General features: G+C 50.3%; 1 protein-coding gene across 8 annotated transcripts in view; it reads left to right on the forward strand.

The window, feature by feature from the left end:
• Positions 1–14,809, forward strand: part of HS1BP3 (HCLS1 binding protein 3) — a 174,696-nt gene that overhangs the window by 99,290 nt on the left and 60,597 nt on the right. For 5 of the 8 annotated variants that reach the window (XM_034952673.3, XM_034952672.3, XM_034952675.3 and 2 more), the window contains one exon: positions 1,955–6,512. The exons of the other annotated variants lie outside the window; for them this stretch is intronic. In XM_034952673.3, the coding sequence (XP_034808564.2) occupies positions 1,955–2,258 (304 nt within the window). In that variant the 3' untranslated portion in view covers positions 2,259–6,512. Of the gene's footprint in view, positions 1–1,954; positions 6,513–14,809 lie in introns of those variants that run through there. 8 annotated transcript variants of the gene reach the window in all.

Raw genomic sequence — 14,809 nt, forward strand, 5'->3', positions numbered from 1 at the left:
CAGCTGGGATGAGCAGAGAGCAACCAAGGAGAAGTCCAGAAGCCTATCCCTTGAGCCATCTCATGAGGCCTGATGCCACCTCCCCTTTCTCTTCTGGGCCCAGAATTTAGGCCTCCAGGAAACCTTGTATTGCAGGCTTATCTTACCTGTCTCTGAAGATCTGACCCGAATTAGACTTCTCTTATTCCTCTTTGGAGAGTTTTTACTGCTGTGATGATTCCTGTGCAACTGTGTTTCCCGATTTTTTCCAAGGAAGAATGGGGTGTGTGTGTATGTTTTATGCACTGGGACCTGCACCCACACAGGGCCTAGCACTAAGTAAACATTCGTCAAATGAATGAGAAAAACAAGATCAACATGCATCTGCCATCCAACAGCTGTAACCAATCAAGCAGACAGCATTTGATGCCGGTTTAGGTATTTTCTTTTTTCTTTTTTTTTTTGAGGCGGAGTCTCCCTCTGTTGCCCAGGCTGGAGTGCAGTGGTGCGATCTCAGCTCACTGCAAGCTCTGCCTCCCGGGTTCATGCCATTCTCCTGCCTCAGCCTCCCAAGTAGCTGGGACTACAGGCGTCTGCCACCATGCCTGGCTAATTTTTTTAATTTTTAGTAGAGACAGGGTTTCACCGTGTTAGCCAGGATGGTCTCGATCTCCTGATCTCGTGATCTGCCCACCTCGGCCTCCCAGTTTAGGTATTTTCAGTTGCAACCTGAAGTTATCCATTTAACAGTTTATTTATTTAACTGGTGGCCACATCTTTGTCCTCTTGACACACTGAGAAAGTGTTCATTCTTCTTTTAAAAAAAAATTAGAGATAAGGGTCTCCCTATGCTTACCAGGCTGGTCTTGAACTTCTGGCCTAAGGCAATCCTTCTGCCTCAGCCTCCCCAAATGCTGGGATTACAGACCTGAGCCACCATGCTTGGCCAAAAGTGTTCATTCATATAGATGCACCCAGCCCCAGGACAGTGTCATGCCCAGGATGTCAGGCCTTCCTGGAAGAAGTGGGCTTGACCTCAGCCTGTAAAGGTGAGTGAATTTGGCTGGGCAAGACTACAGTGGAGAGCTTAAAATATTTAAATTGACAGTGAAAGGAGTCTAGACTTGCTCTGTGTGAGCCACTCCTGTTCATACTACAGATGGCCTACCCTCACCCAAATGACTATTTTATACCCTCCCCTGAGTCAAGATGACCCTAGAGAGTAGGCTTAATGGACAATGAGAAAGAGTATCTTGATCCAGAGCCACTGGGATTTTCTTGGGTGTTCCAACATGCAGGCACTGATTGGATTGGATTTGAAATACAATTCTTCCCAGTAATTTATGGAAGGATATTGACTCAAATGCATAATTGTTTCAAGTAATCAGAGCACTTTGCAATTCATTCAGTTAGAAGCTTAACCTGTCATGTGAGTTGTTAAATCACAATTGCAAAGGCTGAGGCTTCAGTAATGCTCCCACTGGACCAAGTATGTCATGGAAATAACCAAATACCATTGGTGGAAGGGTGTTCTCTGCTTCTCATGGTGCGGGTATGTGAAGAGGCAGCCAGTTGGAAAGAGATTGTCAGTTGAAAGAGTTCAAGCCTTGATTATTTACTATTGTGTAATTCAGAGAAAACTATTAATTAGCTGAAGTGCTTAGACCTCTAGGCAGTGCAGGCTGTTTTCAATGCACGGCTGGTGATAAAGAAGGGCCTTACTCACCAGCTCTGAAATCAGGGGTTCATAAAGCAACTCACTTTGTGACTTTGTTCATTGATTCATTCACAACACTTGTTCATTTATTCATTCAACAATATTTATGGAGTGCTTTCTTTCAAGGCCTTTGGAAGGGGTGGATTTCTGAAATATTTAACAACTAGAATGGCCTGGGCAAGAAGCAATTAGAATAAGAAGCTGACTGATCAGAACAGACACTACCTATAAACAACCAACATACTCTGATTTGCACAGGTGTGATCTCAACCCTGGGGCTGATGACGCAGTAGTGAGCATGAACGACAGCTTACGTTCTGGCGGCCTTGGTGGGAAAGGTCAGTGGGGTCTTCCCAGAAGGGATGCTTCTACGACGAATCCTGCAGGAGCAGAGGGAGAAGAAAGGAAGCAGGCACCACTGGGATTTGGGGTGGACATCACACATACAAAGTCCCATAAGCAAGAGAGCCTGCTGGGACTTCGGGAGCCTTCCAGTAGCTGGGCGAGGCTGGAAGGAGGTGATGAGGCTGGGAGGGACCAACCTACGAAGGACCTGGCATGACTTGATGACGATTTGAGAGGTAATACCTCAAGATGATTTGGAGAGGCTGGAGGATTTCTAATCAGGAAATGATTATATCAAACTATCTTTCCAGTGTTTTTGGAAACATCAGTGTCTGTGTTCTAATTAACAGGCGAGTGTAAGGGGTCAGAGACATGATAACCAGCAGCTCCCCCCAGTCAGAGAACACAAGCCAGTGCTTAGAAAAGTGTTGCCCTCGGGTCTGCTTTGTGTGGACAGGAATATGGATCCTCCTAACATTTCCTTTACACAGGACACTGTTCAGCCTGCAAACAAGAAGCAATGCTTCTGTATGTGTTACAGTCCAAGCTAATGGTTTCATGAATGCTATGGACAGGGGTGTTAAGCCTGACTATCTGAGCCATCCGTGTCTAAGATACCTGTTTCTAACATAGCTGTACTACCCCATGAAATCTTGTTAATGACAGCTGCAGGTGAAAGAGAGGTCTGAAGAAGACCCCGTGGAGTTAAGGGGCCTCTTTCTTCTAGATCAGCAGTTCTCAAACTCTGTGGTCTCTGCACCCCTATTTTATTCTCTTAAAAATTATTAAGGGCCCCCAGGAACTTTAGTTTAACTGGATTATATCTATTAATATTTGCCATATTAGAAATTAAAGCTGAAAAAAGTTTAATTATTCATTAATTCATTTAAAACAACAATAGTAAACCAATTATATGTTAACATGAGTAACATATTTTTATTTTTATTTTCATTTTTTTGAGACTGTCTCTGTCACCTAGACTGGAGTGCAGTGGCGCAATCTCGGCTCACTGCAACCTCTGCCTCCCAGGTTTGAGTGATTCTTGTGCCTCAGCCTCCCAAGTAGCTGGGATTACAGGTGCCTGCCACCACACCTGGCTAATTTTTGTATTTTTAGTAGAGACAGGGTTTCAGGGTTTCTCTACTAAACCCATTTCTCTACTAAACCTGTTTCTCTACTAAACCTAAAACCAAACTAGTTTCAAACTCCTGACCTCAGGTGATCTGCCCGCCTCAGCCTCCCAAAGTACTGGGATTATAGGCATGAGCCACCATGCCTGGCAGAATAATGTATTTATATTTAAAAAAAAAAAACTGTATTTTCCAAAACAAAAAGAATCAATGAGAAGTGTAGCACTGTCTTCAGTTTTGCAAATCTCTTTAAACTCCGACTTAATAGAAGACAGCTAGATTCTCATTTCTGCTTCTGCCTTGAATCTGCTGCAATATTGCATACCACGTGGATTCCAGAACAATGTACTTTGTCATATGAAAGAAGGAGAGTAAAAATACTAAATCATTAGTATCACAATGAAAATAGTTTTTACCTCATGGACTCCCTAACACCTCCCAAAACCTCCCTAAGGTTTTAGGGCTCCACGGGGGCTGTTGCTCTAGAGGCTTATTCTGACATATCTGCCCTTTGAAGGGAGCCAAACCAACCTGCTATTCCCTCATTGTTTCCGTGGGAGCGTCTCACCCACTCACTCAGACCATGTCTTGCTCACGGCCGCCATAACAAACTACCCCAGACTGGGTGGCCTAGACAACACATTGATTTTTCAGAGCTCTGAAGGCTGGAAGTCCCATGATCTGAGTGCCCCCGATTCAGTTCTTAGTGACAGCCCTCTTCCTGGCTTGCAGGCAACCACCTTCTCACTGTGTCCTCACATGGAGCGAGAGGGAGAGCAAGCTCTTTGGTTTCTTCTAAGGGCACTAATCCCATCACGAAGGTCCTATCCTCATGGCCTCATCAAAACCTAACACCCCTCAAAGGCCCCATCTCCAAATACCTTCACATTAGGGGCTGGGGCTTCACCATATGAATTTGGGGAGACACAATTCAGTCTGGTGCAGCCTGTGAGTTCTGACAGGACAGAGCCATGCCCAAAGGCAGGAGGTGGAAATGCCCATGGCCTCAGGACTGCTGGTACCACCTGGACAGAGTATCAGTCTCGCCCCAGCCCATGACCCCATGAAGTGCATTTCTCTAGAGTCTCTCAGACTGGTCCAACCCCCAGCCCATCCACAGTTGTGTGATCTAAAACTTATCCTGTGAACCTCTCTCTCCTTTACTTCCCATGGCCATTTAGGCAACAAGCACCATCAGTCTAACTTTATAAATAGTTCTCAGTCTGTCCACCTTCTCCATGTCCATGAATAACACCTGGTTCTGAACACCCCACCCCTCTACTGGGCTCCTGTGATGCCCCCATTTACCCTCACATCTCCAAACCATGCTCCACAGAAACTAAGGAAGCTTTGAAAGCCCAGATCCAAGTATGCCGTCCATCGTTAAGATGCTTTGGTGGCTCCCATTGCACTTAGGCTGAATAGCAATAGATTCCTTCTGCATTTCCAGCCCCGCCTGCATGCCATTCCCTCCCAGCACTTCAGCTCCTCCTTGCTTACCTCCTGTGCCTGGGTTGGCTCCTCCCAACCCAGGGCCTTGGCTCAAGCTGCTCCCCAACCTGAATACTCTTTCCCACCTTCTTCTACTTCCACCTCAGATCAGCCATTACTCTCTCGAGGAATCCTTTTGTAACCTCTCTGACTAGGTCAGCTCCTCTCAATAGAGCCATTTATAGCAATTTTCATAGTTGCAATTTTATAGCTATTGGTGTGAGTTTTAAAATCAATAACTAATTTTCCAACAGACTGATACTCACTGAAGACCTGTGCATTAGCTATGTATTGTTGTGTAACAAATTACACCCAAAACATGGCAGCTTAAAACAAATTATTATCTCACAGCTTCTATTGGACAGGAGTTTGAGGGCAGCTTTGCTGAGTGATTCTGGGTTAGGATCACTCATGAGGTTGCAGTCAAGATGTTGGCCAGGGCTAAAGTCATCTGAAAGCTTGACTGGGGCTGGAAGATCCACTTCCAAAAAGGTCACATGGGCTTCTCCATAGGGCTGCTTGAGTACCCTCACAACATGGCCACTGGCTTCCCCCAGAAAACAAGAACTCACAATGTTTCTAATGACCTCACTTCAGGCATACTACTTCATCATTCCAGAATGTTCTCTTGATTACAAAGGTCAACCTAATTCGATGTGGAAAGGGGCTATATAAGTGCATGAATACAATGAGAAAGGGATCATCCATGGCCATCTTGAAGGCTGAAAATCCCATCTGTCCTTGTTCACTGCTGTATCTTCAGTGCTTCACTCAGGGCCCAGCACACTGTAGACATTCAAATAACAATTTTGATAAATGAAAAGGGTTTGATTAGATTATTCAATTCAAACAGTGAGGATGGGCACAGTGTGTTGCAGGAAGTCAGGGACCCCGAACGGAGGGACTGGCTGAAGCCATGGCAGAAGAACATGGATTGTGAAGATTTCATGGACATTTATTAGTTCCCCAAATTAATACTTTTATAATTTCTTATGCCTGTCTTTACTGCAATGTCTAAACATAAATTGTGAAGATTTCATGGACACTTATCACTTCCCCAATCAATACCCTTGTGATTTCCTATGCCTGTCTTTACTTTAATCTCTTAATCCTGTCATCTCGTAAGCTGAGGAGGATGTATGTCGCCTCAGGACCCTGTGATGATTGCGTTAACTGCCCAAATTGTAGAGCGTGTGTGTTCGAACAATATGAAATCTGGGCACCTTGAAAAAAGAACAGGATAACAGCAATGTTCAGGGAACAAGGGAGATAACCTTAAACTCTGACCGCCAGTGAGCTGGGCAGAACAGAGCCATATTTCTCTTCTTTCAAATTCAAATGGGAGAAATATCGCTGAATTCTTTTTCTCAGCAAGGAACATACCTGAGAAAGAGAATGTGCCCCTGAGGATAGGCCTCTAAAATGGCCCCCTTGGGTGTGGCTGTCTTCTATGGTGGAAACTCTAGGGATGAAATAAGCCCCAGTCTCCCATAGCACTCCCAGGCTTATTAGGATGAGGAAATTCCTGCCTAATAAATTTTGGTCAGACCGGTTGCTCTCAAACCCTGTCTCCTGATAAGATGTTATCAATGACAATGCATGCAGAAACTTCATTAGCAATTTTAATTTTGCCCCGGTCCTGTGGTCCTGTGATCTCGCCCTGCCTCCATTTACCTTGTGATATCTTATTACCTTGTGAAGTACATGATCTCTGTGACCCACACCCTATTCATACACTCCCTCCCCTTTTGAAAATCCCTAATAAAAACTTGCTGGTTTTATGGCTCAGGGGGCATCACGGAAACTACCGACATGTGATGTCTCCCCCGGACACCCAGCTTTAAAATTTCTCTCTTTTGTACTCTGTCCCTTTATTTCTCAACCCAGCCAATGCTTAGGGAAAATAGAAAAGAACCTACGTGACTATCAGGGGCAGGTTCCCTGATAACAGTGAGCCTCCCCACCCCTTTTACCATTTCCAGCAAAGTCTCAGCAATAACTAAGTCCCATTTTTTGCCTTGCCTCTCATGGCCCCAAAGACTGAGTATCAGAGCCCTACTCAGAAGGTTAAGGGAACACCCTGGCTGCAGTCAGCTCTGGCCTCCGCATGCACCCTTGTCACTGAGTGTGCATTTCTTGAGGATGCTCCCTGGGCAGCCGTTCATGCCTCAGACATTTGGATCAGAGGAACACCAACTGAGGGAACTGGAAAGCAGTGGCTTCACCTTATTTGCTTGTTCCACGTCAGCTGCCCTCCAATGAGGGTGTGTTGAGCTGCACAGACAGCTCTGTCAGGGGCCTGTTTTTGGTGGCTCTGCAGGATTACAAGACTCCATCACTGAGGAGTGAGGGAAGCAGCTGACACTCCAGCTTGCACTCTGGATGTCTCTCTGTATGTGTCTGCCACTGAAAACTGGCTCTTCAATAATGCATGGGGCTATTAGCACCAAGCTGAGGATGACTTGCTCCCTCCCAGTGATCAAAGCTGCCGCTGGGAGCCCAGTCGATGATCAGATTTCATGGGCTCCTTGTAACTGTTGCCCCTTCATATGAGATTAGAATGGACTATTTCATGGCCAAGGATGAAAGCAGCAAGGATTTGGGAGAAAATCCGGCTTCCCCGATAAATCAAAATGCTTCCTTTTCATTACAAATGGATGCATGACACAGCTAATAGCTCCTGTGAGAGGGAACGCTGCGGGACCAGCTGTCTCCACCAGCTTCTTTCGGAGGCTGGGTAAAATGTGTAAGATGCTGGACCAGGGAAGCCACTTGATTGCCTTATGTCCAGGGCACCTTCCAGACCATAGAGGCCTGCCACAAATCCCTGGGAAATTCACCTTTGTTCTGCAGCGTTAGCAAAGTTTGGAGCAATCCCCTCAGAGGCGATTGGGTGGTTGGAGCCAGGACTGCTGGGGAGGAGGCGGCTGCAGCCGGCAGCTGACATAACATTAATAGCTCCTCACCACTGTGCATGCTCATATGTCCAGTACTTTGCATATAGTAAGTACCTCTAATCCTTGCAGCAACTGCAATGTATTATTAGATCTTGCTACAGTGAAGAAACTGAAGATCAGAGAGCTGAAATGATCTTGTCAGGACCACCCAGCTAAGGAGTGCTGGAGCCCAGAGTGAAAGCCCAGGGCTGTGCTCATGCCCCTGTACCAGCTGCTCCCTCAAGTCCCTCCAGAAGCAAAGACAAATCTAGTAGCAAAAGGGAGTGTCCCTGGAGGAGCTGGCCATTTCAGTTACAGGAGAGGGGTGGGGCATGCAGTCGACTATGAGAATCCCCTGGTCTGACTTCAGAGGCTTCTCACAGTCAGGCCCAGCAGGCCTCGCAGCCGCCTTTAGTGTCTTCTCCAGGGAGCTCTCTCCTTTCTCGGCTGAGATGCTGATTTCTTCTGGCTGCTGGCTCTGAGCCCCAGGGTGGATCATCTATCCTGTCTGGGCTTGCTTCCATCATCTGTGAATTGGAGGTAATGACGCCGCCTTCGTGGCAAGACAGCCCAGGAGCTGCTCGGGCCGCGTAGTACAATGGGGTTCTCCTGGCTCATATATCCCAGCGAGAGCCTACCTCTGCCCACCTGCCCATGCCCTTCCTTCCTCTGCAGTAGCTTCCCCGCTTCATCTATGCCCCCAGAGTCTGGGAAGCTTGGGTCCAAACTCCTCCTCCTTTTGAAAGATCTTCCCTATGTGGACTTCCCACCAGCCTACAGCCTGGATGGGTGGGATCTCCTCATCTCTAGTGTTGTGAGATGAGGTCACATATCACCAACTTGGCCAGGAGCCACGAGGAGCAGGGTGTGGGTCTCTCCACTTCCACCTCCCATCTGTGCCCCCAGATCCCCTATGTCTTCTTGGGCATCCAACCTGAGGCAGGCTGCAGCAAGGCTGATGGTAATTTTGTAGACCTGGCTTCAGAGTGTTGGGTGGTCTCTGAGTCAAAGAACAATCCCCCCATCCATCTCCCTGCCCCAGTGGACGGAAGAATGCCTCCTGCAGAACGAGCACAGGCCAAGGAGTCAGAGGCAGGCACCAGCGGCACCCTCAGAGAAGGGTCCTCCCTGCCCACCTCCCCTGTCCAGGTTTGGACACATCTGTGTCCCTGACATGTCCCTGATAGACCCAGAGGTACAGATGCCATAGGGAGGCTGACCCTCCCACCTGACCCTCTGACCAGATCAGAGCCCTTGAGGGTGGACTGTGTCTGGCTCATGCCCACGTGCCCAGGGCCAGCATCATATCTGCACGGGGAGATGCCCCACGTGTGGTGAGTGTTAGACCTAGTCAGGGGTGAGGAGAACCGGGACTGAGGCCTGGAGACATCGTGGGTGGGCTTCGCAGGCAAACTCGGAGACAGGAAAAGCTGGGTTGGCCAAGCAGAAGGGGCTCAGTGATCGGGCTCTGACCAGGGCACTTATAAATACGTGTTTGCAAATCACCGACTTTCAATCCCCCCCACCTCAAATTCAGAGACAGCTTGATGTTGCTGTGCGGAGGAGCCATGGCCTAGGGACAGTGCCATCACTAACGCCCTGGGGAACTCCACATGCACGGCCTCTCCCTGGGACTCAGATTCCTCACTCACACCAGGAGCTGGAGTAGAGGTTCTCAGCAGCCCCCCATCAGCTCCCACAAAATGGCTGTTGTGAAATTCCCTGCACTGTGCCCAAACCCCTAACCACAGGCAGTGGAGACCCCAGGCCTCAGTGTGCTGTCAGCCTGAGGAAAGGTGGCTTTATCCTGCCAGAATTCCCTCCCTCACTTCTTCCCACCGCTCCCAGCTCGTTGTCCACCTGCTGGGCAGTCCTATACCTGGGCCTGTCAGGACGAAGGCCTGCCCGGGCCAGTGGCTGTGCAGAGATCAGAAAGGAATTACTGCAAGAACCCATCTGTTTGTGCCTCTGCTTCAGAAGCTACTTGTGGATTGAAGTAAAAGCTTTGGCTCTGTTGTCAGGGACAGTGAAGAGCATCTGTGTCCTTCGATGCTGCACATATAGGAGCTGGAACCCTAGGACTCTTCAGTGTCCCCTTTGGATGGGGCAGAAGGCCTAATTGAGCAAGTGGCTCTGAGGAGAAAAGTCTAAACAGACATCATTGAATGAATACGAATTGTTCCTCTTGAGGTACATATAGGCTCCAGTTTGCCTTCAGTCAGGACACAGAAAGGAATCTGCCAGGAAGGGGACTGGAGCGGGGATTAGGAGGGCTGAGCCTGCTCTGGTGAGCTCCATGAGCCTGGGCATGGCCTCCACCTTTCCACACCCGGGAAGGTTTGCACGTGCTGCTCTCTGGGGTCTGGGCCAATGGCTGCATCCCCCGACAGACACTTACAGTTCTAGTCACCATGGGGAAGAGGCGCAATGGTCATCCCTTCCTAGGAGAGCGTTTCAGAGATCATGCTGTGCGGCGGGTGTTTGATGTCTCACCATCCCCTCAGACCAGTGAGGTTGGGCTACCAGCATCTGCCCGCAAGGTGATCACTAGTTTCAGGCTTAAGTAAGCATTACTTCAGCACTGCCTGTGGGTTCCACGGCAGGCCAGGCATTTTCACACAGTGTTTCATGATATCCCACAATCCTCATTATCTCCCAATGAACCAGGTCCTGCTCAACACAGTCTGGGGCTCCCTGCTCCCCCTCTGCAGCTGCTCCATCTGCCAGGACTTGACTCAGCCTGCTCCTCTTTCAATATTCAAGACAGAAATGCCAGGTGTGGCAATCTTGTCAGTCCTTCGAGTGTCAGCCAAATGCCCCTTCCTCCAGGAAGCCTGCCAAACTTCTCTCTCCCTGTCATGTATGCCTGTGCTTGCATCCTGGCCAGGCCCTTGTCACCCTTGTTGCTGTGGAGTTATTTGTACACCTGACTTTGCCTCCTGGAGCTCCCCAGGGCACCAATGCTGAGTCTTTCATTCCCTGGCGACACCCCCTTCCCCTCAGGCACTTGCTGAGTGAATAGGCGAGCATGATTGTGGTCTGTCTGACACCTTCCTCGACACCCAAGACAAGGAATAAAGGGTTAGAGTCTTCAAATTGATCCCTTTAGCCTGCAGGGAGACCGCAGCAGGGGGTACACTGGATGAAATTACTTAAAACACGAAGAGAGCACAGGGCACAGGAGTGCTTCTCAAGAAAGGGGCTCTGGGGCAGGAGCAGAAGCCCGTGGCAGGGACGAGGGCTGTGGGCCACTGAAATGCTCCCTGCCAGCCCCAGTGCCCGCAGATGGCCCCTCCAGCCTGGGGGAAGCCCTGCCTGCCTCCTCAGGCTGCCCGCAAACTGCTCGTGGCCCAGGGACCTCAGGGTTGCCTCCAGTGGACACACTTTGTGTCTTGCTAGAGCCCTGTTTCTAAGGGAGAGGCAGCCAACAGCTTGCTGGGAGATTTCTAAGAAGAAAGCTGGTGGGGTGGCTACTGCTTTCTAGATTACTCAGTGTTTGACTGGAGACACACTGGTCGTTTGGCACTGTCACAGCCAGCACAGCCTGTAGTCACAGAATGTTCTGGGCTCACCCTTTTCTCTGGCCTGGGGAAGTGAGGCTCAGCATAGAGGCTGTACCCAGAGGCACATGACGGTCTGCACCCAGGCCAGGGCTCAGTGAGGAGCCGGAGTGTCCCGGCCTGCCTGGACTCCAGCCGGGACCTCCCACACGAGGCTCATTCATCTATGCCCAGGATTCTCAAAGAACCCTGGCCCCAGCCTGCTCTCTGTTATGTGCTGAGCCCCAAGCTTACCCATGCCTCCTGCCGTGGGGACCAGAGAATGAGAAGACCACGAGGGAGACCCGCCCTGGAGACCATGGCGTGCTGCTGACTCAGGGTGAGGCGGTTTCCTGAGGCGGGAGCGAGCCCCAGCCACCCACAGGAGTGTCTTCCAAGGGAGTGGAGGTGTGGGGAGACCAAGGCAAGCCCTAAAGGGTGCCAGGTATGGAGAGGGACAGAGGGGAGAGTCCACATCCAGGCCTCTTCTGGGATGGGTGTGGTTTCTCCAGGGACAAAGCCATGAGTGAGGAACCTTATGATGGAGTGTGGGAGAAGGGGTGGGGGGCTCCAAGGAGGCTCAGCCAGTACCCCGGGGCTGCTGTTTTCCCAGCGTGACTCACCGGGGCTTCTCCTCCTCCACCCAGCCCTGCCCCTCTGTCTGTAAGATCTTTGATCTCACAAACATATTCTGTGCCCTTCCAGAGAATGACATCACCAAGTGTGCCCTCTGTCCTGTCACTTGGAGCTCCTGGAAGCTCAGAATGTCCCTCAGCCTGGACACTGCCCCTGGCCTGGGGAGCTAGATGCTCCCCACCTCCCCTCCTGCGCTAGTGCAGAGAGGAAAGAAGATCAAATCTGGAGTCAGCAGACATAGGAGTCTAATCCCTGGTTCTGATATATCTAGGCGTCATTGCCTTAGCCACACTCAGCCTTAATCTCCTGATCTGCAAAATGGGGAGAACCACACTAACCTTGCAGTTTGCGGTGAGAGTCAAGGAAACCCACGTTAGAAGTGTCTGGCACTGTGCCTCGCATGTAGTAGGTGCTCACTAAATACTCGTTTACAGTTTTTTTCCCCTCCCTGTCTTAACCTTTTTTTCTCCAGTAAGTGACTGGGGACAGGAGTCCACTCTAAGAACCTCTGCCTGCCCTCAGAACTCCATGGCCAGTGAGGGCTGCCTGACCCCTTTGTGCTGGGAAGGTGCATCTCAGGACACTGACCTGCCTGTGCCCAGGCTCATGGTGTGGGCAGAGAAACTGTGGGTGAGACCTTTGCGAAAATGGAAACCCAGATGACCAGGAAGGGGAGGCGCCCCAGGAGGAGGGAGAACCAAAGGTCCTTGCTGTCTGTTATTCCACCTGTTTGTTTTCCCCTAATCCCCAGCTCCCACAGGGAGCTGCCACATTTCCCCTGACTCCCCCAGCGGGACCAGCTCAGGGGCAGAGGCCGAGCAACACAAGCTGATCAGGCCACCATCACTGTTGGCCTCTGTGCCCAGGGGGTCCCTGCAGCCACCATCAGGAAAGCTCCCACCCTGGGGACAGTCTCTCCTGCCTCCTGTTCTTCCTGGGGTCAAAGACGTGCTCCTGCTCAAGGGTGAGCAGGTGCATGGGCTGGTGCCACCAGCTTGGTACAGTGGCTCCCTTCTGCTCCCATGAGGGGCCTGGGAGATATTTCAGGGCTCTGTCCTCAGCCAAGCGTGGTCTCAGCCAAACACTTGGGCAGGAGGGATGGTATCTTGTTGCCTTCAGGGCTTGGCTGAGCCCAGGGTCGAGAGCATTTTCAGATAGATGCCTGCTAACACACCAAACACGTCACTCCTTAACAAGATCTCCCTTGTGCCAGGGCTTGAGCTGAGCTCCAGGGAGTGAGAGAAAGGGGACCTGACAGACTTGTGGGAGACGAGCGTGAAGACAAAGCAATGACCCCAGATAGGCCAGTCGCAAATGCCAGGAAAGATCCACGGACCCTGGAGTTTCACCTGGACCTTGAGAAACAGAATTTGAATATTGTGGAGATTAACAAAACAAAACACCACAGGAGCAAAGGTCCTGAGTGAAGCTGGCCCTTTGGGGCTGGTGTATCTGGTCAGCTGGTAGGCATGGAGGGCCCACCCCATGGGGAGAAGCCAGGCAGAGAAAGAAGGCTGGAGGCGGCCGGAAAAGACGGAAAAGACACAGGTGTCAGGCGACGTTTGAATTGATTTTCAGCACTAGGGAGCCATCTCTGATCAGGGAGTGGAGTGAGCAGAAATGCCTTCTGGAGGAGGCCTTGAAACCACCTTTGCAAAAATGGTATCAGTGAGAAAATTATGACAGTGAAAGAGATTTCAGCTAACCTACCCCCAATCTTTCCTTTCCCTTCCTTATTCCTGGGCTATTGGGCCGAGCTAACTTTGAAGACATTTAGGCTGTAGTTTAAATGGTAACAGGCCTTGTCCCAAAACTCAGCTGCTTTTGTAAAGCTAATGAGAGGCCATCAGGCCTGGGGGAGTAGAGGGCCCTGACTCCTGCTAAGGCGCAGACATAAAAGACTGTCAGCCACGATGCTAGAGGTCAGAAGACAGGCAACTTCCCTAATTACTCCTGCAAATAATGCCAATGTTGTGAACCTAAGGTCGGCCTTCCGAGATACCTTTTCAGGCCTTTTGCATGTCTGACACCCATGGCTCCACCTGGACCCGCCAACCTTGCCCCTGTGGCCCCACCCAGAAGTGATTCAGCACCCAGGAGGACAGCTTCGACCCCCTAAGATTTCATCTCTGCCCAACCAATCAGCAGCAAGCACCTGTTACCTGGCCACCCCCAACTCTTCCCCCAAACTGCCTTTGAAAAACCCCTAACCTACAAGCTTTGAAGATGATTTCAGTACTAACTCTGTCTCCCACATGGCACGGCGGGCCTTGGGTCTGTTCAATTCTTTCTTTACTGCAATTCCACGACCTTTTTTCATGCAGTGGGCAGGAAGAACTCCTCCAGTGATTACAGCCTGGGGTGCAGGGTCTGGATGGACGGAGAAGCACCTGGAGAGGGCCGTTAACCCTCTGTTGTCCATGTGTGGCTAGGCGAGGGCTGCAGCCAGACCCATGGCCTTATCTGCCTGCAGGGCCCGCCTGAGCCCTCAGTGACAGACACAGGTTTCTAAGCCAACCCAGAGGGGATGCAGAGCCCTCCCTTTGGAGAGTTGAGATCCTGCTGAACCTAGGAAAGTACTGAAACACCAGCAGAGAGCTCACAGAGCAGCCATGGCCAGGGCTCAGGCACTGCCTACGGCCCACCCTGGAGCTCCCACGCCCACCTGTCTCATCTTTCCAGAACTGGCCCATCTCTGCAGAGTTGGCAGCAGATCCTCCTGCCAGCTGAGAGCCAGCTCCAGGACTCCTTGGCTTTTTCCAGGCAGATCCCAAGGCCCAGGTGCCAAACCCGAGTCCCAGCTCTTCTTGGCAGGCCTGGCCCTTGTTTGTCTTTGGGTTTTTCAACTTTTTATTTTGGAATCATTACAGACAAGTTGCAACGATAGTACAGAGAGTTCGTTCCCATGTACCCTCACCCAGCTTCCGCTAGTGTTAACGTCTTACATAACCATGGTACACTTGTCAAAGCAAAGAAATTAACATTGGAACAATACTATTAATTGAACTACAGACTTTATTTGGATTTTACAGTTTT

This window comes from Pan paniscus, chromosome 12 (assembly GCF_029289425.2).
Source record: "Pan paniscus chromosome 12, NHGRI_mPanPan1-v2.0_pri, whole genome shotgun sequence".
Lineage (NCBI taxonomy): Eukaryota > Metazoa > Chordata > Mammalia > Primates > Hominidae > Pan > Pan paniscus.